Source organism: Pangasianodon hypophthalmus, chromosome 16 (assembly GCF_027358585.1).
Source record: "Pangasianodon hypophthalmus isolate fPanHyp1 chromosome 16, fPanHyp1.pri, whole genome shotgun sequence".
Taxonomy (NCBI): domain Eukaryota; kingdom Metazoa; phylum Chordata; class Actinopteri; order Siluriformes; family Pangasiidae; genus Pangasianodon; species Pangasianodon hypophthalmus.
The window spans coordinates 5,618,314-5,640,812 of NC_069725.1; the positions used below are offsets into that span (position 1 = coordinate 5,618,314).

Below are 22,499 nucleotides of genomic sequence, written 5' to 3' on the forward strand. Positions count from 1 at the left end.
GTGGAAATCACACCTTGCAGCAAGATCTGATGGGGTTTCCCAGCCCACCATATACATTCAAACCATTGCTCATGAAGAAATGCAGTAGAATTGGAAATGCATGGCAGTAAATTTAGACTTTCACAGAAAACTGACTCTTCACTAAAATGCAACATAGGCTTAATCTCCTTTTCTACCCTTAACACATTAAATCCAATTTATTATTCCTGAGTAAATGATAACTGACAGACTAATGAATTTAAATCTCGATGGACACAAAAATGTAAAAACATTTACTAAACTTTCCATGAAATAAGTCTTGTTCCTTTGCTTTTTGTTACCTTTCTGTTTTGACTTCATGTCTCAATCCGCTTCATATTTCATTTCATATCTCCATCTAAGGTCACTTTGATTTATACAATCAAAAGATTTTACAAGACTCGACACAAAGCCAAACTTAGCTTGTTAGAGCATCTGGACTTATCACAACAGCCTGGATGCTAATAATGCAGAACACTTTGAGTGTAATGAAGGAAATGTTTTGTTCGTGGACAGCTACACTGGTTGAGCGCAATAGTCTTGTTAAAAGCACTGAGGTCACTCCCGAGGATGTAGCTCCGCCTTACAGTGTAATGAGCACAGAGTGGTGTTGGAGAAGAGCTTGACCAGTACGCCTGACGACACGCATGAAAACGACCACTGACCCTGAAACTGCCACGATCTCTTGACATGGTTAGCTTCTTAGTCATGAGTCTACGTGCGAAATGCAGCATGCCGTTATATTGATTAAGGATTCAATGTACGCGTGTTCTGTATGCAGCGTCACAGCTGAGGGGCTGGGAATGGGGTGTAGTTCCGGTGGCATAAGTCTTCCCATCTTGAAAGCTTTAATAGCCGGCTGGAACGTGGTTCTACAGCGTGTAGATCAAACCCCCTGCCACTGAATTATAGTCCAAATGCTGCCTTTATCTCTCTCAATGCTCCCACTGCAGAGTCTGTTGGTATTCATTGTATTTTTTTTACTTTTATAGAAATTCTATTATTTTTTTATAACTGCTGTTTATTATTATTATTATTATTATTATTGCATTTTTGCACTTGCATGACCTAATTTGACATTTATATTATTACTTATCTGTTATTATTTCTATGTTAACACTCTGGGTCTTTTCCTAATCATGGTCTCTCATCAAAAGAGTCTGACACTGAAGCCACATCGACCTGCACATCACCGATACCTGATTTTGCCAAAGGCAAACAAGTCAACTGTGTGTTATCTACCGCCCACTGCCAACAAAGCATAAACCCAGTATCAGACACCCAGCAGATTCACAGCCTCTTTATTTCATCATTTCGTAACTTTGTAGTTGAACACTGAATCATGCATTGCTAAAATTCTGATGACAGACAATATAAGTGGAGAAAAAGCTGTGTGTTTACAAGGCTAGAAGCCATTGGAGAGGCAATTACACCCAAGTCAAGAGGTCTGAATGGGTCACACCGAGAAAGCGTGTGTTGCAAAATGCATAATGCATAAGAGTTAAATGAGTGTAAATGATTATGTTGAAGCTGGAAGCCTCAAGCAGCTCATTTGCCTTTTAAACAACATCTCTACATTATATCCAGTGATTCTGAGTTTTGCTCAAATGCAACAGGTAGTTGTTGGTTTGCTAAGTCCCTCAAGAGCAGTGGTATCCAAACAATACATCTGGCATTAATCAACTTTAAAAAAAAGACTATAATAAACAAGAGGTACAGTACCTGTCGTACTCTAATGACTGTTTATTTAACTGTTTTATGACATGATGTCTTCTATCCAGGTAAGATAATTGGTCACTTTCGTGTACACCCCATAATACCCTGCTTCGGCGCAAGTATATCCCCAGGAAACAATGCCACCAATGTACCAACTACGGCTTTGCTTGTCCAAGAATACATACGGCCCTCCACTGTCCCCTTGACATGAATCCACACCCCCATCCACCCAACCTGCACACACCATATTGTCTGTTACTACCAGCTTCCCTTTTGGTGTTACTAGGGCATCATACTTAGCCTTACATTCTCCAAAGTCAGCCACAGGTATTTCTGCAAACTTTAGAGTATGAGAGCCACGATGACTGGTCTTTTGCCAGACGCCCCACCCACTTACTGTCCCATAGTCATTAGTCTTCAGGGCAAATCGTTCCTCTTTTCCTGGTAAACACACTGGCATAACGGCTGCGCTTATAGGAACCTTGTGCCCCAGCTTGATCAAAGCAATGTCGTTATTGAAGTTCACCCCATCATGATGGTAGCTCGGGTGTATGAAGATGTCCTCTGGAATGGCCACCACTGCTTCAGGATCGGAGCGCGAGACCAAGCCTAGTTTCACTGCCAGGTTGGACACATCACCATAACCGTGCAGGACATGAGCCGCGGTCAGGACCCAGTCATCTCTGAGAAGAGCGCCACCACCCTTTAAACGACCTCCCTTCAGGATCATTACCTGCCAGGGTATCTCGTTCTTCTCTGCATTCTCTCCTCCAATCACCTTAGCCAGTCTTCCTGTAGGCTTGCCACAGACTTTCCACACATGGTAGACCAGTTATTATGAGAAAACTGTTTATTTTAGTTCAGTGATATAACTTAATTAGCTTACTTACATGGTATACAGTCAGGAGGAATTCTTCCACCCAGTGTGTCTCTCCAGTAGCCATCATGAGCACAGGTGTAGACTCCTAAATAGTGAGGGAACAAGCTTAAATACCAATTCACAAATGTCATTGGCCTAGTTTGGATTGTGCTGTGGCACAATTCTGGCTAATAGCCAAAAAAGATGAAAAATCATGTTTCAGCCGATTCCCAGCTAACAATTATTGTTTCCTAGAACATGCTGGGAACATTTGTTTTGGTTCTCAGAATGTTCTGGCAATGTTTGATTTTGGTTTCTGATCAAGAAGAGATCTTTTTTTTAGTTCCCATTTTTGGTTTTTCAGGAAAGTTTTCTTTACAGAATTATAACAGTCGCATTTCATCGCACATTATGGTTCCCAAAAAATAACCAAAGGGGAACCAAATGCTAACGATAAGGAACATTGCTGGGTGCTTGGGTTTTTACATGCCTATTACATGCTTTGATACATTGACTATTAGAAACCATAAATATGTTTTTCCAATATGACATTGAAATGATTTTATTTACTTTTGAATTTTGCCTAGGCTACCTACCTGCAAAGATCATGTCAGGCACAGAGACAATTTAACAAACTCAGTGTCTTAGTCATTCTACCTGAAAATGTCTAAAGCCCTGCTAGCTAAGTGCGATTTCTTCACACTGTGATTGTTACGCTTTGATCAAGTTCTTGGATAGCTACGAGTCATTAGTGAAGATACAGGCCGTCAAAATGTCCATGATGCTCCTCTGCCACAGTTAGAATGGAATCTATTAATGTCATTTTCTCCGTATTCACTTTTGGGGTAACCAGACTTTAAAATGCTATAACTAAAATAGTACTTGTGATTGAGATGCAAGCCTGTAGCACTGTATAAAATAGCAAATGTCAAAATTTCACTGTCTGAAGGGTTTCCCAGGGTGCCACGTATGTATTGTACATTCCTTGTTGTGCATATTGTGGTTAGTGTGTTATGATCAGCTCTCACCATTGGTACTGTCCTTCATGGTGTAGAATTCTTCACAGCTGTACTTGATCTTAGATTTATATGTGGTTGTGGTGAATTCGACACTCCCATTGTTAATGTTATCAGGGGGCCCACAGTTAACCACTGCCAGAGAAAGAAAAATGCTTACTAATATACATACATTGGGTTAAATAGAATGTGATGCAAGTAAAAGCTTACACAATAGTATATTTATTGTATTTAATGTCTGGCTTGAATCTGGCTTGCTGGTTTACTCCACATCAGGCTTTAAGGTGTAAAGGCTCCTTCAGTAAAGCCCCACTGACAATTTTGTACACTTCATGCTTTTTTGAATTCAGTCTGCTTACATATACAGAGAGGCATTGGACCATCCCAAAATCCACCCTTCAGGCATGTGGCTTGATAAGAGGGTAAGTTGTCATCACCCTAAAGATATAAAAGTTACTTTAACCTCCAAAATAGCAAAGAAGATGAATTCATGTACTCACTTTTCAAACTCAGAAAGTGAACTCAGAGCTTTTATACCAGAGTTAACTCATAACCGAGGTCACATGTAACGTTGAAAGTGTCAGATAAGATGTACTGGTCTTGCTGAGGGTGAATGCGGCCATGGAGAGGAGCCACTGGGTTTGGGCAAGGTTTGGCTGTGGGAGAGAAGAACGATAAACATTAAGCCATCAAACATAGCTGGAAATGGCAGTATACATTTCGATGGGTACTGAGGAAACCAAGCTGTTAGCGTCTTCTCTCTAAATGCTGATGTTTGCTTGAATGTCTCTATGCATAAGCACTGAATTGTACTTTTTTAAAATGTAAAATAGTTTGGTGCCAGAGCTTTCATCACCAAGATGTTTACTGCCACTAAAATTCGGGAACTAGTCATCTGCTATGTAGTAGTAATAAAACACAATGGGACGTGCTATTAAAGGAAAATAATCAACAACAGAGTGGTGTGATGCGGCCAGACATGAAGCAGAGTTACTGTTGCCATTTTCCTATAACGGCACATCCTGAAGTGTTTTATTCCTCTTAAGCCACAGGAATTTGCCAACAATTGCATTTTGTATTAATTAAAGAATGACTTTTTATTGTACTTTTTATTAGTTTTTAATTCAGTTTATAGTTGTGTGTATGTTTCTGTGTGATGAGTTAGTTCCTGTTGTTACTTTACATTACATCAGCTGTAAACAATCGTTCCCTCACCGGCCTCTCTTTCCCTCTTTTGAAGTTAATAAGATAAAAATGCAGCTTGTCATGTTACACTCACTATCCACTTTATTAGGAACACCTGTATACCTGCACATTCATGCAGTTATCTAATCAGCCAATCATGTGGCAGCATGCAATGCATACAATCATGCAGATACCAAAACTGGACAGACTGGAAAAAGACCAGGTGATTTTTTTCTAATCTTCAACTGTCCAGTTTTCTAATCTTCAGCTGTGTCCATGATTGCCTCAGATTCCTGTTCTTGGCTGATAGGAGTGGAGCCTGATATCGTCTTCTGCTGTTGTAGCTGCTGCCACATGAATGCACATGTGTATAGGTGTTCCTAATAAATTGGATGGTGAGTGTACTGAGAAACTCAAAGTCATAAAACTTAAAATTACAGCTTTACCTCTGACTGTTACAAGGCGCTGAAACTGGAGACTCCTTCCACAAATGCTAAATAAGCATCTCCACCTCGAAAACTACTCCATACCAAAGATTATACACATTTTAATCCTTTTATGTGGTGCATCCATGATACAAGTTCCACTGTAAGTTGTAACTATAGAAATAATAATCTATTAAAACAATCATATTAATATAAACCTGTGATTTGCCTTGCAGCAGCATTACTATCAGAGCTGCTGTTATATAGCAAAATGAATTCTGCCCAATCAGATTTGGGAATTAAACAGCGCTGTGCTATAAAGATTTGTAAGTGAAGCTGAAGAACATTTAAGAATGTCCCAGTGGCTCGTAGGCTACCTGTACTGGAGTACTTTATCTTCCAGCCTCTGTTTTTTCCTGAGCCGTCCGAGTGGAAAGTCACATGCACTTCGTGAGTGCCCGTTTCGATTCTAGCCGGTGGCGTGGTTCCACAGAATGGGCCGTACTCCCTTGTACCTGCAGTGATCTTTCGATCAGAGACAAAGCAGACTTTCTTTTAGCCAGCAGAACATGCCTGTTTTAGAGGATAAATGCCGGGAAAAGCACATCTACACGTCCGTTGGGAGAAATAAAGACAGGTAGTTTAAAGAGGCATGAGAGAGCATATATTGTTTATTCATGGGCCTTCGGGTCATTGATCAGTGGGGCTTGGGGAGCACTCTAATAGTTGTCGTCATGCCTGATGAACCCGCATTTGTTTTAAAGAGGAGACAGAAGCCTGAGAGAGGCAGAACCGAATGAATATAAAGACAGTTCATTTACATACAGAGATAAATACTGCTTAGTTTGGTATAAAAGCGAAGTAAGCCACAACAAGCTGGGGATGGACCAACTGCTAATTATTTTAACTGAACCTGTAATTAATATTTGTGAGAGTACATAGTTAAATCACTCTCAATAATAATACCTGGATCCATCAAACTGCTCATTTTATGTGACTCATCAGATGTTTCACTTAATGATGTTTGGTTTGTGCATTCAGAATAATACTCAGAATAACGAGTCGTTCAATAGCCCTGTTACTAGCTAGGACCTCGTACATGATGCATTAAATGTGACAATATGTGATATGTTATTAAAAATAAATAAATAATCAATTAATTAAAAGTATTCACCTAAACAAAAAAAACAGTAAAAGGTACACAAATGTACGCAGGTCATCTTTTGCAGCATAATTTATTATTAATTTATAAAGCCTGCTTACATAATTCACTCTGTTACACAAGACTGACCTGTTTTAGAAATTCTGTTTCTATTTCTAAAGCTCTTAGTACGAAAGCAGTGTGCTGGTATGTGATGCTTGGAATATTCTCGGGAGTTTTAAAAAAAAATAATAATAATAATAATAAATCTGCAGCATTGTAGCAGTTGATAATCACACAGCAGCTGATAATCACACATTTGTTAATTGTTTTTACACTTAATCAGCATGTAGAAGAGAATGTCTGGACACAGTACACATTTATTCTTATTGTGGACTAGTAATGTTGTGTTTAATATTTTTTAATAACATTTATTATGAAATTATTCACATTTTAAATATAATCTTGCTTGGCCTTCTTATTGATTCTGTTGCAGCTCCCTGATGCAAGTTATAACTCTCACTTTTTGTCTAACTAGAGATTTTAATTGAATTAAAAAACAATTTTCCTACCACTCATTTCAACACATTCATTTAAACAGTGCATGTCGTCTCTCACGACCTGCAGTTATTATCACAGATGAGTAATTAGTTTTAAATAAGATGTCAGAGTTAAGTGCAACTCACAGACGCCTGACTTCCCATTTATTATTACATCCGGAGATTTACTTAGAATCAAAGCTTCACAAAGGACATGGTGTACAGCGCATATCAACAAGGATGTGTCTAGTAATATACATATGGCAAACCTTCTAAGAAGATATTAATTAAAACTTCATATCATTTGTGCTGTGCTCTTGTCTGTTTGTGTTGTAAGAAATTAGTGTTCGAGTTTTTTTGTTCAAATATTATATTATATTATATTATATTATATTATATTATATTATATTATATTATATTATATTATATCTTGTGATATTTTATGCCACAGAACAGGTGAATTCTTGATTCTCATTGGTCAGAAGGTGTTTACTTTTCTGTAATAGCTCTGACAGTAGCACCAGCTTTAATTCAAATCAGAGGATTAGATTAGATTAGATTAGATTAGATTAGATGCATGCATTCATTCTATAGTAACGTGTAGTTCACAACGGACTTGTATGGCAGATGTTCCACAATAATCTAAGGCCAATAACGTTATTTAACAAAGAAAAATGTATAATCATTGATATGGAGAAGGTTTCTGTAAAGGGAGCTTATTTAACATTTTCTCCAGTGCCAGCACTTTGTATGTCAAAGGTACGTTTTCCGCCAGGGGAAAGAGTCTTCAGGAAAGAGGACTTTACGCTTTGCAGTTTCTAAATAATATAACAAGATGCATTTTTTTGGATTATTAAAAAGAGAGGCTGGTTTGGGAATGAATGTTTGTAGCTGATGTATAAGTGATAACGGGAACTAACTTGTTTTATGGACATTCCACAACAGTAAATGTAACGATAGATGGATAAAAATCTAATGTCTATTAGTCATTAATAATTTTTAAAAAATCATTCACAAATAGCTGTGGTATAAGAGGAATAAAACATGTGCTGTTATTGGAAAATAAGCAACCTGTCAACTCCACCTGTTGTTGATTATTTTCCTATTAAAGCACGCCCCCAAGTGTTTCATTCCTAACATAACAGCTATATTTCAATGCAGGCTTAAGACCAAGAGTGATTTCAGTGTAAATATCTGAAGCAAAAAAATATATAAATATAAAATTCATATGTTAATGAGTGTGATCTGATTTGTGATGTGCAAAAAAATAGTTTGCGACTGTTTGATTTTTTTTTTTTTTGACATATCACACATTTAATTCACTGTGATATAACTTTTGGTCATTGACCTACATTTATTGGCACATAGTATATCACTAATTAATTTATTAGTATATTAATATAACATTATACTATCTCAAAAAACACACCAAACAACTTTTGTTTTTTACAACAACCACTAATCCACCACACCCCCATCATGTCAAGATCTTTACATGAAATACTGTATTAACTTTTTAATGCAGATGTGAGATGAGATTCAAGCCATTAAGTTTCCTTTCAAATAGCATGAAGTGATCTGGAGTCTTTTTACGGTGCCCTCGTATGACATTTTTTCAGCACTGTAAAAGTCCTTGATAATTCAAGCTTGATTTTACTGGAATATCTATCAGTACCTCCTGGCTAGTACTAACCTTGAGGATGTCGTAAGGACAGGGACTGTCCGGATGAGTCTCCACGTCAAACATATCCACAAAGTCAAGGCTTACTTGGAAGCCCTCCAGCAGGCGGATGGTGTAGTCACACTGACTCATTCTGGGATACGGAAACGGATACTCTGGGCTTGTCAGCTCACCTGACCTGTCCGAAAGCACCTGACCACTGCATTCCACTAGAAAGGAAAAAGAGTCATTCTGTTATTATCAACAATGCACTCTCTCTTTCTCTTACCTACATACTGTCTTCTATTTATTAATGAACAATAAGTTGCACATCAATTTTTTAAAATCTATTCATAGTTACATTTTATGTTGTGGCATGTCCACGAGACAAGCTGTTTTTTTTCTTAAAGCAGCTATAAACAGCTATAAATTATAGCATTATAGCAGCTATAAACAGTCATTCCTTTACCAGCCTCTCTCAAGTTAATAAAAAAAACAACTTGTCATGCTACTGAGAAACTGGATATTTTACAAACTATTTCACAAAACTTACTGACTGATGCAAAGTGCTGACACTGGAGACTCCTTCTAAATGTTAAAGAAATGACTCTTTGCTTACAGAACACTTCAACATATTAACAATTATATGGATTATATGTATTTCTTTGTTAAATAACAGTATGGTTTTTAATCTGGTTGTTGCTAGTCTTCGATTATGTGAAGCATCTGCTTTAATGTTAGAGTTCCTGTTATAGTAAATTAATCAACACCTTCTGACCAATCAGATTTGAGAATTCTTAGTGATTAATATGAATAGGAGTCATCCTAATCGTAAAAATTTGCAAATGATCCACCAGTATTTTTTCTTCATTTCCTTTTCATTACACAGCTTTAATCAATAGACTGGTGACGCATTGTCTGTTTTTGCCAACTGCTCCAATTCATTTTCAAGCGAATCAAACGTAGGAGAATGTGACAAAGGGAGAGGCTCTACTGAAGGTGACCAAGGTTGGGTAATTTATATAATTAGGGAGACGCAGATGCAGGTCTTTGTCCCCATTCTTCAGCATAATGTGATGTCACTTTCTTCGGCGGAGAACAATAATTAAGAGGCACATCAAGGCTGGTAATTGTGATTAATTACCCACCATCATCACTCTATTAAAGCAGCAAACAGGTATCAATTTTCTTCTGCTCTCCATCCTGCTGTTCAATCAGGAACTTATGGCGATTAACTTAGCCTCAGATCGACACAGAGATGTAGTGTTTCATATGCAGGCATGGTAATGATCCCACTGCCCACCCAAGACAACTTTCATTATTTATTTACAGACCTTAAGCCAGGGGTTCTCAAACTTTTTGCACCCATTTAACTGTAAAATAAATTTCACGGACCTGCTCCAAACATAATCCAACTATTCGAATATTACACTCATTATTAACATGAATACAATAATATTTTGGTGCCTTTTTTTGTGAGTGACCAATCAAACAGGTTAATAACTATAAGAACTCAATACTAAATATAATAACTCCCTGGCTATACTTAACAGAATCCACTTTGAGAAGCACTGACTTATGGGTTACTCATTGCTCTCAGACCAACTCAAATCTAGGCTACATTCTTGTTTTTGCATAAATGACATGATAAATGCATTAATGTGACACATGATTGGACAATCTCCCTCTTTGACCCACCTTGGGCACTCAGATATATCTCTTTCTGTTATAAAGGAATCCTTGCAATGTTTTTTTTCAGCTGTATTTTCTACTCTGTTGTGGCCTGTGCTACCGTAATCAGCAGCCTCTGACAGGGTCAATTGTTTGTGTTGGCTTGAGGGAACCGGGGTGGCGATACACACTAAATAGGTCTATAGCATTGCTGATAACAAAAAGAAAACAACTGTCTAGAGCGGATTGCCAAAGGAACAAAGTTCAATGTTGAAAATAATCACTGGTGCCCTGCCTACTGTGCACCATTCTGAGCGACAGACAGGAGAATTCTTAAATATCTAAACATAAAGAGTCATGGACACGTTTGTTTTAGAAGTTTTATTGCTACAATATCTAGCTATATATGAAGATTTATATAAAAATGATGCTGTGGTCTGTTAGCACAAATGACATTTAAAATAACAGTGAAAAATCATCTGCGCACTTCCAGCTTCTTCGTTCATCACAAATGCAAAATGGTTACAAATACAACAAAGCAAATTGCAAATCCATTGCCTCCAGTATTAATACAAACGCTCCTCGTTCGCTTCAGTGATCAGCCACCAAATTAATTGAAGGTCACACTGTTCACGCTCATTCTGCATCCTTACCAGTGCAATCCCTTTTATTGGCATGGAGCTGGTATCCCAGTCTGCAAGTGCAGTAATAGCCCCCCACGTAATTGTGGCAATAATGGTCACACACAGGCTCTCCATCCACTGTAATCACGCACTCATCAATGTCTGTGCACAGAGAGAAAGCGAGCAATTAGTACCTGAGTTCTTGCTGACAAAGTTTCATTCTACACACTATATTCTCTGTAATGAGTAAGCCATTCTCCCAGTGAAGATTGGGGTTACACATAACATTATAAATATTCATTGGTTATGGCTTATTTGCAACAGCTAATTATTGCCATATGCTCAGAATGTGAGTTTATGGAAAGTATTTCTTTTATTTAGGGCCTCCATTTAAAGTAAGTAAATAAGAAAGTAGAGGTTCACTGTAGATGAGCTCTTTTTTCTTATGATTGTTCACTTCATTTCTCCCATAATAACAACTATCAAAGCAAACAAAACATATATATATATATATATAGTATATATATATATATACTATATATATATATACTATATATATATATATATATAGTATATATATATATAGTATATATATATATATACTATATATGTTCACTTTAAACATCAGAATGGGGCAAAATGTGATCTCACTGACTGTTACCTGATACCCTGGTTTGAGTATGTTAGAAATTTCTTGAATTTTAACAGTCTCTAGAGTTTATACAGAATGGTGCGGGGAAAAAAAACCCCAAAACATCCAGTTAGCAGCAGTTCTGTAGAAGGGAAATTTTTGATCAGAGAAGCCAAAGAAGAATGGCCAGACCTGTTCAAGCTGACAGGAAGGCTACAGTGACTCCAAAAAAAAAAAGAAAGAAAACACTCTTTACAACCATGGTGAACAGAAAAGCATCTCAGAATGCACAACACATCAAACCTCGAGGCAGAGGGTAACAACAGCAGTAGACCACATCAGTTTCCACTCCTGTCAGCCATGAACAGGAATCTGAGGCAACAGTGGGCACAAACTGTATGTTCACCTAGTCTTTAATCATCAGCTAATGCATTTTTCAAGCTGGATGCTTAATAGCTAGGATGTTATCTGACTAGTGTATCCTCACAGTTGTTGATTGCTACAGTTCTTCCTTTGGTGGAGGCTTTTCCCCACCGTCTGAGATGAATCTTGCAACTTGTTGCTAATCTTTACTGTAAAGTTCCCAGGGAATCTCTACAGCTTGACACACATAACCATTTAAGTTGACTTTCCTCTCTTCATGATGAGATATTTTCATTCCTGGCTATAAACTGAAGATTGCTTTGAAGATTGCCTAGGATCTTTGTAGTCTAGATTATCAATACATCGCTCTATGGAAGGTAGGTTCATTAGCAAGACTGCGCCGGGATTCGAAGAGATAGACAACATAGTATTATGTTCAGCATTGCTCCATCTCTGTTCCATATCTGGAGTCTATCCCAAGAACACAGGGTTTGAGGTGGAAATACATTCTGAATGGGATGTTCGTTAATCACATGGCACCATGCATACACATTCCCACCGAGGGGCAATTTAGCGCATAGCCAGTATGTCAGGTGGTGAGAGAAAACCCAGTCAGAGACAGGAAGAACATGCATGACGCCACACAGACAGTAACCCGAGTTCAGGATTCAACCAAGGATCATGCTGTAAGGCTGCAAAACTGCAACCTAATATTGTCTTAATTTCCTGTCATTCTTGTTTGCCAGGGCACATGGCTACATCTTTCGAACTCCCACATTGTGCTGCTGAATATACAGATGTGAAACTGGATTGCATATACAACTACAAAACTCCAGATATAGCAATAAGTTATTCACCTTGTGCAGCGTAATAAGCTTGGAAGCCGGTAAATCGTTCCTCATTGGAGTAATCTGATCTGAAGATCACAGACATTGTGTTGGTTGTAGAGTACAGATTGGTGTTCTTTGGGGAATCGTCATAATTTTTCTCATTCTCACCACAGAATCGGACTGTATCAGTGCCCTCTGAAATCACCTGTCACACCAGAGGGAGAAAGACAGAGAAATGAGTTTATAAAGCATTCACATTCATCCATGATTTTTAATTAAGTTACAGCAATGGAAATCACAACCCACCATTAAAAAAAACATTATATTTATTAATGAATTCCTATCATTTTTAGCCTGTTCACTTGTCTGGTCACTTAACTTGAATGGGTTTCAAAAATGTCAATATATCTCCAAATCTCAGTAACTCAAAAACAGGTTGGCCTATAAATAATGTCTGTTTAGACCTAACTTGTTCTGATGGTGGAAGATTCAGGAATAGAGGAAAAGCTCTATGGCTCTAATAAATAGACAAAATATTATTGTACACATTTAAATAATGTTCATGAAATGAATTTGTACTGAGGGGGTCTGTGGAATTTATTTTACAGTTAAAGGGGTTCCTGGCTACAAAAATTTTGAGAACCCCCGCACTATATTTTCTTATTTGCGATGATAAAGGAACATGGGTATCGTAACACGCTAACTGCCTTTTTGCTTTAAATTAAGTGTTCCTTTTGTCTTAAGGGTGTGTAAACTTTTGCAGTTGTCAGGATACAGCTTAATAGAACATAGACACATATTCTGAAATAGTTGCTTTTCTAAAAACCTAATCTAAAAACCTGACACATGTTTAGGTTTGCAGGTTGAAATTAGGTTCTTCATTAAGGGTCTAATTAGGACTTTCATTTTCCAGATCAAGATTATGGCTAATTGGCCTAATGCAATGTTAGTAATTATAAAATTGTACGTGCAGCGTCTGCAGTGCTAATGCTTCATGTGTACACGTCAAGATCACAAATGAATAGCATTCATACCAGGTAATAGGTTTGCATTGGAAGCAGAGTCAGTGTTTGTTGGTTGACTAAATTCTACTTTCAGCATACATTTATCACAGTTATACTGTAATATACTGAATGTGTGCTGTATCACTGAGATCATCCTGGAGATTACCTGTAGGTAGTCATATTCACAGTGAAGAGAGGGTTCCAGGCCGAAATGGGTAAAGTACAGCCGAAGTCTGTGACCCACTGGGCCTGTGATGTTCCACACGATGAGTTGGTTATTGGGATACGCATTTGGAAAGTTGGGAGAAGTGAAGCTCCCAAACAATCCTGTTAATTCCAGGCTCAAAGACAGAGGCAGCAGGACAACCACAGCTGCTAACACACTGTAGGCACACATTCAAAACACATATATTCAACAACACCAAATATTCATTCTTTACTTTAAAAAAAACAAGCTGTTCTTTGGCTTTGCTTACCCTTTTATCATTCTTCACTTTGTGTCATTTGCTGAAGATAACAAACTTCTATTCACATTTGTTCAAGCTACACTGATGACCACATAGTGTACTCCAGGTTACTGAACCAGCAATCCAGTAACAAGGTCTATGCAAATACTGACTAATGAAAGAGTAGACTTTCCCAAATGTTGACAGTGTGAGTGCTGGTCAGGTTTAGGAATATCTCTGCATCTGTGTGATACTTTCAGGGAGCATTAGCCTGCTTTACATGACAAGCTAAAAAGGAGATCACATTTATTTATATAATGAAAGACAGGCTGTCAGCTAATAATGGTGTGCATCCTTTATGTCTTTCTTTAAACCTGCAATTGATTGATTTTTTTTTATGTTCACTCCTTTAACCTGAATGATAATATGTGTGGCTGGTTTCACCTCTTTACCTCCAACAGCCTCATAAGTAGTTGATGAAGGACTTTTGTCCAAAACACCTCTAGAAACTTTGTGTATTTTGCTTATCTTTTATTCTATCCACATCTAGTAAGTATTATATAAAACTTGCATATCTGTTATTAAAACGTCTACTGATTTATTAGCATTAGTAATCCCAGTAATGGATTAGCACAAAGTAGAACAAAATGAGCATATACAAATTGTCTTCTGTGAGAAAAATCTTCATCTTAAAACCTTATAACTTGAGTCCAGACCACGAAGCACACTAAAGGGCTTATAAAACATACTTGGGACTCTCAGATCAATATTGATTACTGTTTCATTTGATGAAGACTATTTTAGCCAGAATACAATCCAAGTGTTCATCTAAGCAGAAACTTAAGAGAACATAACAGCTCAAGGGCCTCAACCACTGATAAAGCTGTAAATAAGCTGTATAATAAAGCTGTATAAAAATTATAGAATATTGAAACTGAAGTGTAAAAGAATCCTAAATACTCATGTACAACTTTTTTTCCACCTAGTTATTAGATAAAAAAAAAAAAAACAGATCCAAGCAGAGTAGTGCTTCTGCTTGATAATCAAGCTCCACGTCTGCATTGAATGGGACCAGATTGCATCACCATGTGCCAATTATCCTAAGAGCAAAATTGATTTGAGGCTTTTGTAATGTCCTTGTCTCATTCATATCTGCATTTTGTCATAGAAGTAAGTGGTTGTTTTAGTTGTTATTTAAAAAGGTGGAAGCTCTCAGAGAGCGAGCATGAGAGTGAGTGAATGCAACAAATTTTCCGCAAGCAAGCTTTTAATGGGGCCCTTACTTCCGATACACTACACTGGTAATGGTTTGATGTACATGGAGAATTATAATAATTATCCTCATAAATGACAATGGTAATTTCCAGTTGCGAAAGCCCTTGCTGATTGTGAGCATCTGCTATAATGTGGCGACCTCACACTTCTTGTCGGCTCGGGGGATCACAGGTTGTTGGGTTACAGCTGTGATTTTAAAAAGTGGACGCAATGTTTGGTCCCAAATCACTATTGAGAGGTACAGCAGCTATCATATGACTGAGGGCATCCTGCATTAACTCTACACTGGGATGCTGGAAATGCCAACTCTGGTCCTGTGTGTCAAATGACTGATTATTTTATTGTTCTATCACCTGATTCATGTTTTGAGACTCATAAACATGCTTTAAATGAAAGATCGGAGAACTGCATCTGATGGTCTAGTCCACAGGTTCTTAACCCTGATCGTGGAGAACCCCATGTCCTGCATATTTTAATGTTTTCCCTGCTCCTAACACACCTGATTCAACTAATCAGCTAAGTAACAGCCCCTCTTTTGGAGCAGAGAAAACACTACCTGTTATCTAGTCCATTAGTTTTAGCAGATCACTACCTGTGATCTAGTTCATTGTTTATAGTAGCTGCTATAGCAGTAAGAAATTCCAGTCTTTGACATATTTTCTCACAGCAATGTACTGTATGTGTAAATTCATTTTAGGATGGAGGATTTTGTGGGTATCCAGAAAGTCCATGTACTTCAACACAGGAGAGTTTTTTGTTTTTCTCACCATTCCGTGTAAACTCTAGAGAGTGTGAAATTTCCAGGAGGTCAGCAGTTTCTTAAATACTCAAAATAGCCCATCAGGGACCAACATCCATGCCACAGTTAAAGTCACACACATCACAATTTTCCCCATCCTGATGTTTCATGTGAACATTTTTATGTATTATGCTGCTACCAGATGATTGGCTGATTGGATAACTGCATAATTGTGCAGGTATACAGGTGTTCCTATTAAAGTGGGTATATATATATATATATATATATATATATATATATATATATATATATATATATATATATATATATGTATTATAGTCATATTTATTCATTGTGGGAGTCAAATGAAGATGGTTATATTAGTCCAGCCCACACTCATCTGTCTCCCTGACTGATAGTGGCAATAAGAAAACTGTCTTCTCTGTTTGAATAGTTTCATTCCCAGGAGGCACCACGTCATACGGACGCTGTCAGCAACCTGATGTAAAATAAACTCCTGTCAATGTAATGGCACAAGGAGAGATAGTAAAATATATACTTTAACAAATCTCACTGAGAAGGCTGTACATGCGCATCAACACAGAATAAGGATACAGTATTATAGTGTGTATTATAAAATAATATATAATGCATAGTATATAGTGAAGGGCATCCCCCAAGTTCCTCTGTATCCCCCAAGTTATTGTTTAACATTATAACATTATTATTTACAATAATGTTAGAAGATGTTAAGAATAAAATGTTAATATTCCCTACAACAACAATAATTTACTATAATAATTTTACTATAAAAAAATTACTATTATTATTATTTTTTTAAATGTTTTACCATGAGTTTGCCAAAAGTTAGAACAAATTTGGTAAGAAAAATGGGCAGAGAACAGAAATGGCTGGAAGAATTATTTTCGTTATTCAATAAAAATGAAGGTGCATCGGTTTTTAAACCTAACACACTGTCTTGGTATAAATGGTACAAATTCCCTTTTTTGTCTTCTTCATTTCAAGGGAATGCAAAATTCTGCACTATAGCATATCATAGCATAGCATAGTATGAAACTGAACGTTTCCGATGTGACAGTTTTATCGGTATGGTAATGTATAGTACAGTACAGTACAGTAATGTATACTAGTATAGTGTAGTATAGTATTAAAGGTTTCTGATGTTGAAGGGTTTACTTTTACAATATGGTATGGTATTCTTCTACAATGTAGCACATGATAGTACTTGTAAATTAAGATATAGTATAGTATGAAAGTTTCTGACGTTGAAGGGTTTACTGGTATGTGGTATAGGGTACAGTGCAATGGATATAGAAAGTGTACACACCCCTGTTAAAATGGCAGGTTTTTGTGATGTAAAAAAAATTAAGCCAAGATAAATCATGTCGGACCTTTCCCATCTTTGATGTGAAATTGCAAAGTATGTAAGTAAAGTGAAAAACAATCAGAAACTTTTTTAGGGAAAAAAGGAAAAATAAAAAATAACCTGGTTGCATAAGTTTGCACACCCCTAAACTAATACTTTGTTGAAGCACCTTTTATTACACACTCACCCTTTTTGGCTAAGAGTCTATCAGCGTGGCCCATCTTGACTTGGCAATATTTTCCCACTCTTTCTTGCAAAAGCATTCTAGAGCCATCAAATTGTAAGAGTATCTCCCGTGCACAGCCCGCTTCAGGTCACCCCACAGATTTTTAGTTGGATTCAGGTCTGGACTCTAGCTAGGTCATTCAAAAACATTGATCTTCTTTTGATTAAGCCATCCCTTTGTTGATTTGGATGTATGCTTTGGGTCACTGTCATCCTGAAAGGTGAAATTCCTTTACATCTTCAGCTTACTAGCAGACACCTGAAGGTTTTGCACTAAAATCAACTGGTATTTGTAGCTATTCATCATTCCCTCCACCTTGACAAAGCCCCAGTTCTGGCTGAAGAAAAGCAGCCCTACAGCATGATGCTGCCAGCCCCGTGCTTCACTGTGGGTGTGGTATTCTTTTGGAGATTTTTTTTTTGTGCCAAACATACCTTTTGGAATTATGGAATTATTGTACCTTTTGGAATTGGTCTCATCAGACCATAACACATTTTGCCACACGGTTTGGGGTGATTTAGTTGAGCTTGGATGTTTTTTGTGAGAAAGGGCTTCCATCTAGCCATCCTACCCCATAGCACAGACATGTGAAGAATATGAGAGATTGTCATCACATGTAATCAGTACTTGTCAGATATTCCTGCAGCTCCTTTAATTTTGTGGTAAGTCTCTTGGCAGCCTCCCTGGTAAGTTTTTGTCTTGTCCCTTTATAAAATTTGTAGAGATCTCCTGTTCTGGGTGATGTCACTGTGGTGCTCCATTTTCTCTATTTGTTGATGATGGCCTTTATAGTATAGTATACTATAGTATAGTATAGTATATGAAAATTGTTTGATGTTGGCCATTTTACCTTTATGATATAGTATTCTATAGTATTCTTCTACACTTTAGTACACTATAATACACAATAGTACTCGTACACTATATTATAGTATGGTGTAGGATTGTGTAATATGGTATGAAGCTAAGAATGTTTCTGATATTGATGTTTTAACTTTTATTGTAAGGTATGTTTTGGTATAGTAAAATGTAGTAGTATAGTATAGTGTAGAATAGTACAGTATTGGTGTAATATAGTATTACACTATGAAAGGTTGTAATGTTAAGAGTTTTACCTTTATGCATAGCATAATAAAGCATAGCATAGCATAGCATACTAAAGTATAGCATGTGCCATTGCTTTCAGTACAGGAATTAATGGAGAAAAAAAAGTATTTTTAAGGAGCTGAAATTCAACTGTGTATAAAACAGGCCTTTCAAAACAAATATAATAATTTATTGAGTAAAAACCTGAATTAAAAAATGAAAAACGTTTTGTAAAGCAGCTCTCTTTAATATAAGTTATGTATGTATCTAATACACATTATGAGATTATTATGAATTATGCGATTATTTCACCTATTATTACCTATTATTAAGTAATCCTATAAAGTAAAATTAACATATTGGACAGGCAGTTCATTTTGCTTTCTTCAAACATTTATTTCTTAAAAGGAGATAAATTACTTGCCACTGCAGTTGGATAATTAAAAAATGATAACAGTAATTAAAATTAGTAAAATGCGCTAGGCATTAAGTATGAGAAATATTTGATAGATTTTGTCTAATGTTGTACTTGGTTAGATAATATTTTTGCATGTGCAGCCCACTGTATCTCAAGCACTTTGCTGATTGTATAACCAGGGCAATTAAGCTGACTTTTAGTGTGTCGTATTAGTCTGTCAGTCACAGTCAGCTATTTGTCATTGCATTAGTAGCAGCTTAAGTGAAACTCAAGGATTGTCAAGAGTCCTTTAGTTCTTCTTTAAAGCGCAGGGTTCTTACGATGTCAACTGAAACAAAACCCACTGATTGTTGAGTAGTTTGCACTTCTGTTTGCCTTCAGTATCTGAAGAAACCTTTGGCACAACAGGACAGTTCTAATCAAAACATTTTGTTTACATGAAAAGTTAAGGCTAGTGCTCATGTATATATGTGTAGGAAATACATGAGGCCTGGGAAAAATCTTCACATGCTGAAATGGTGACATTTTCTATTATACTACATGTAATTTGAAAACCATTAGGCTTGAAAAGAATTGAAATGTACTTTTATTAGTAGTATTACTATAGATTATGTAGATTGTCCACCAAACAAATATCTGTATAAGTTGTTACTACAGAAATATATATATATATATATATATAGTACTGTGCAAAAGTCTTAGGCACATGCAAAAATGCCTTCAAAAATAATGAAATTAAATCTTTCTACATAAAAAAATACTATAAAGAGCAGTAAACAGTAATAAATGAAACAAAATCAATATTTGGTGTGACGATCCTTCACTTTTAAAAAGTCTCAGGTGCAGTGTGTGCAGTTTTATAAGGAAATGAGCTGTAAGTGTTACTGAGCATCTTGCAGAAGCAGACACAGCTCTTCTGGAGACTTTGACTGTCACACTTGCTTCTTATTTCTGCAGCGAAACCCAGCAGCCTTCATTATGTCTTTTTTGTCTGAAAAGTGTCTCTTATGTAATCTGCAGCTTTCTTAACTGCTACAAACATTTTTCTGTAACATTTCATTTTGTGCTGGAAAACTACTGTTTGGAAATCTAAAATGTTTTTGTACTGAATCAATAATCTGATTCAAAAAATCTATAACAAAGTTTGTACTAAAAAAATAGGGTGCCTAAGACTTTTGCACAGTACTGTATATATATATATATATATGTATGTAATAGCCTATACAGATGCCTTTCTGCTCACCACGGTTGTAAAGAGTTACTATAGATTTCCTGTCAGCTCATACCAGTGTGATCATTCTCCTCTGATCTCTTTCATCAAAAAGTATTTCAGCCTGCAGACCCTCCACACACAGGTGTGTGTGTGTGTGTGTGTGTGTGTGTTTTAAGTGTTTATATATGTTATAGACAAAAAAAATTGGTTTAAAAAAAAAATTCAGAGAAAAAGAGAAAGAAAGAATTCAGAGACATCTGATGAGTCTTCCCAGACCACCACACATATTAGGTTGCTCTTATAAAAGGCTCAGGCAAAGTCTTCTATAAAAGTCTTCAACTGACACATACATCAGAGTTAGAAAAATAAATCAGTAATACGTTAAAATCAGAGTAGATTTTCAATCCCTATATAAATGGAAGTGACAAACAATAAATCCACACATCTAACCCTGTGTCTATTTCTTATTATTGAAAAGCTTCTCCTCTCTGTAAAGCTCTGTGCACCGAAGGTAATGAAGTACCTAAATAATGAAGGCTGCCAGTCATTAATGAGAGAGCAAGCTGCTTTGATGTGGTACACAACAGTGCCAAAGGTTAAAAAAACACACAAGAGTGATCCAAACTTGTAACGAATGCACACGAGCGGAAAGCGAGAGGCCGTCCCTGCTAAAATTGCACACTGCTATGGTATTTCGCAGTACTGCACTGCTGAGCTTGAATGCTGTGTTAAGGTTTTATGTGCGTATTTGGCAGCAAATAAAATAAAAGCCTTCCTTATATTGAGGTGCTGTTTAATTGATATGATGGTGTTAACAGTGTAATTTCTTCACCACTCCTGCTAAACACGACTAAGTCATGCTTTCCAAACTCAGCCACCCACATGGGATAAAAATAAAAGTGCTGTCAGCTGTAAAAGAGCACAGCGAAAGCAAAGAACAAGTCCAAAGGCATTCTTTGTAATTTGTTTATAATGAAAGTTGTCTGCAGGGGAAAGATTTTATGTAGAGGAGAATAATTATTAGAAGTTAGAAGTAATCTGATATTATGGAGTTTATGAGTGCAACTTTTATTTTGCCTTTGGAGCCTTAAAGGAAAAAATCCACCCTGAATGACTAGCACATTAATCTTTCTAATCAATATGTGGTTTTCACTGCCATCCCAGATTTATTTTGTAATGAAATTCTTAGTTAACTTTTTAATCTTAAAAAAATGTAGTCGAAATGTTGAATTTGTTGCATTTTCACTTTGCTAAGTGGTTTCTTATATTATCCACAGCGCAGCTTGACCACTTGCTGATAGCACTGCCAGTGAGATTTAACCCTTACTTCATTTCTACCTAAAGAGAGTGATGCAGCGGCGCTTTAGTGCTTTAGTCTGTCCAGCTCTCTCACATCCTCATCTGTACAAACTGTATCAAACAGATCAGCTTCCAAAACGTCAGCCTTCTTGCTACAACCTCCAACAACTCCATCATGCTCATCATCTGGTAGATCGCTAACAAGTCAGATGACAGACACCAGCTTAGTAAAGTTGAGGAATTTGTAAAGGATGTTAGACACTGTCTGACAAGACAGAAGAACTTCGACTAAGATCACAGGCAGCTAGAAGCAAGCGTTCCGATTGCACATTAACTCTAGATGGCTTTTCAGACCTTGGTGTGATTATTGACTCCAGTCTCTCATTTGAAGCTCATGTAGATAATATTACTAGAATAGCCGTCTTTCATCTCCAAAACATGAACAGTTTACACTCAAGTGTTCATCACTGAACAGTTGATAACTTCAGTTTGATACAAGATAACTTAAAAGGCTAACGATGCTCATACTCAAATTGCTTCTAACACACTTAACACTGTCTGACTTTATAGTATGCAGTTATAGAGGTAGAATAACTTATACTCACGCTATCCGGTGTCACCCAGATGAAGATGGGTTCCCTTCTGAGCCTGGTTCCTCTCAGGATTTCTTCCTCTTGTCGCCTCAGGGAGTTTTATTTTTATTAAATACCATTGTAACTGCGCTAGCAA

The 22,499-nt window shown here is 36.8% G+C and overlaps 1 protein-coding gene across 1 annotated transcript; it reads right to left on the reverse strand.

Annotated features, from left to right (window-relative positions):
* Positions 1-1,302: 1,302 nt before the first annotated feature.
* Positions 1,303-14,316, reverse strand: masp2 (MBL associated serine protease 2). Its single transcript, XM_026920319.3, has 11 exons — positions 14,158-14,316; positions 13,848-14,064; positions 12,705-12,882; positions 10,884-11,015; positions 8,593-8,789; positions 5,597-5,744; positions 4,147-4,265; positions 3,969-4,047; positions 3,622-3,744; positions 2,625-2,699; positions 1,303-2,544 (listed from the first exon to the last, which is right to left on the reverse strand). Exons 1-11 carry the CDS (start codon positions 14,166-14,168, stop codon positions 1,775-1,777), a joined length of 2,049 nt encoding a protein of 682 aa, XP_026776120.2. The 5' UTR covers positions 14,169-14,316; the 3' UTR covers positions 1,303-1,774.
* Positions 14,317-22,499: the final 8,183 nt, after the last annotated feature.

What these genes read in the sequence shown, in the direction of transcription:
- masp2 (XM_026920319.3), bottom strand. An exon ending in GATAAAGTACTCCAGTACAG is followed by an intron (nt 4,266 to 5,596) that starts GTAGCCTACGAG and finishes TCTCTCCCACAG; the next exon opens with CCAAACCTTGCCCAAACCCA. An exon ending in TCGGTTATGAGTTAACTCTG is followed by an intron (nt 4,048 to 4,146) that starts GTATAAAAGCTC and finishes TTATATCTTTAG; the next exon opens with GGTGATGACAACTTACCCTC.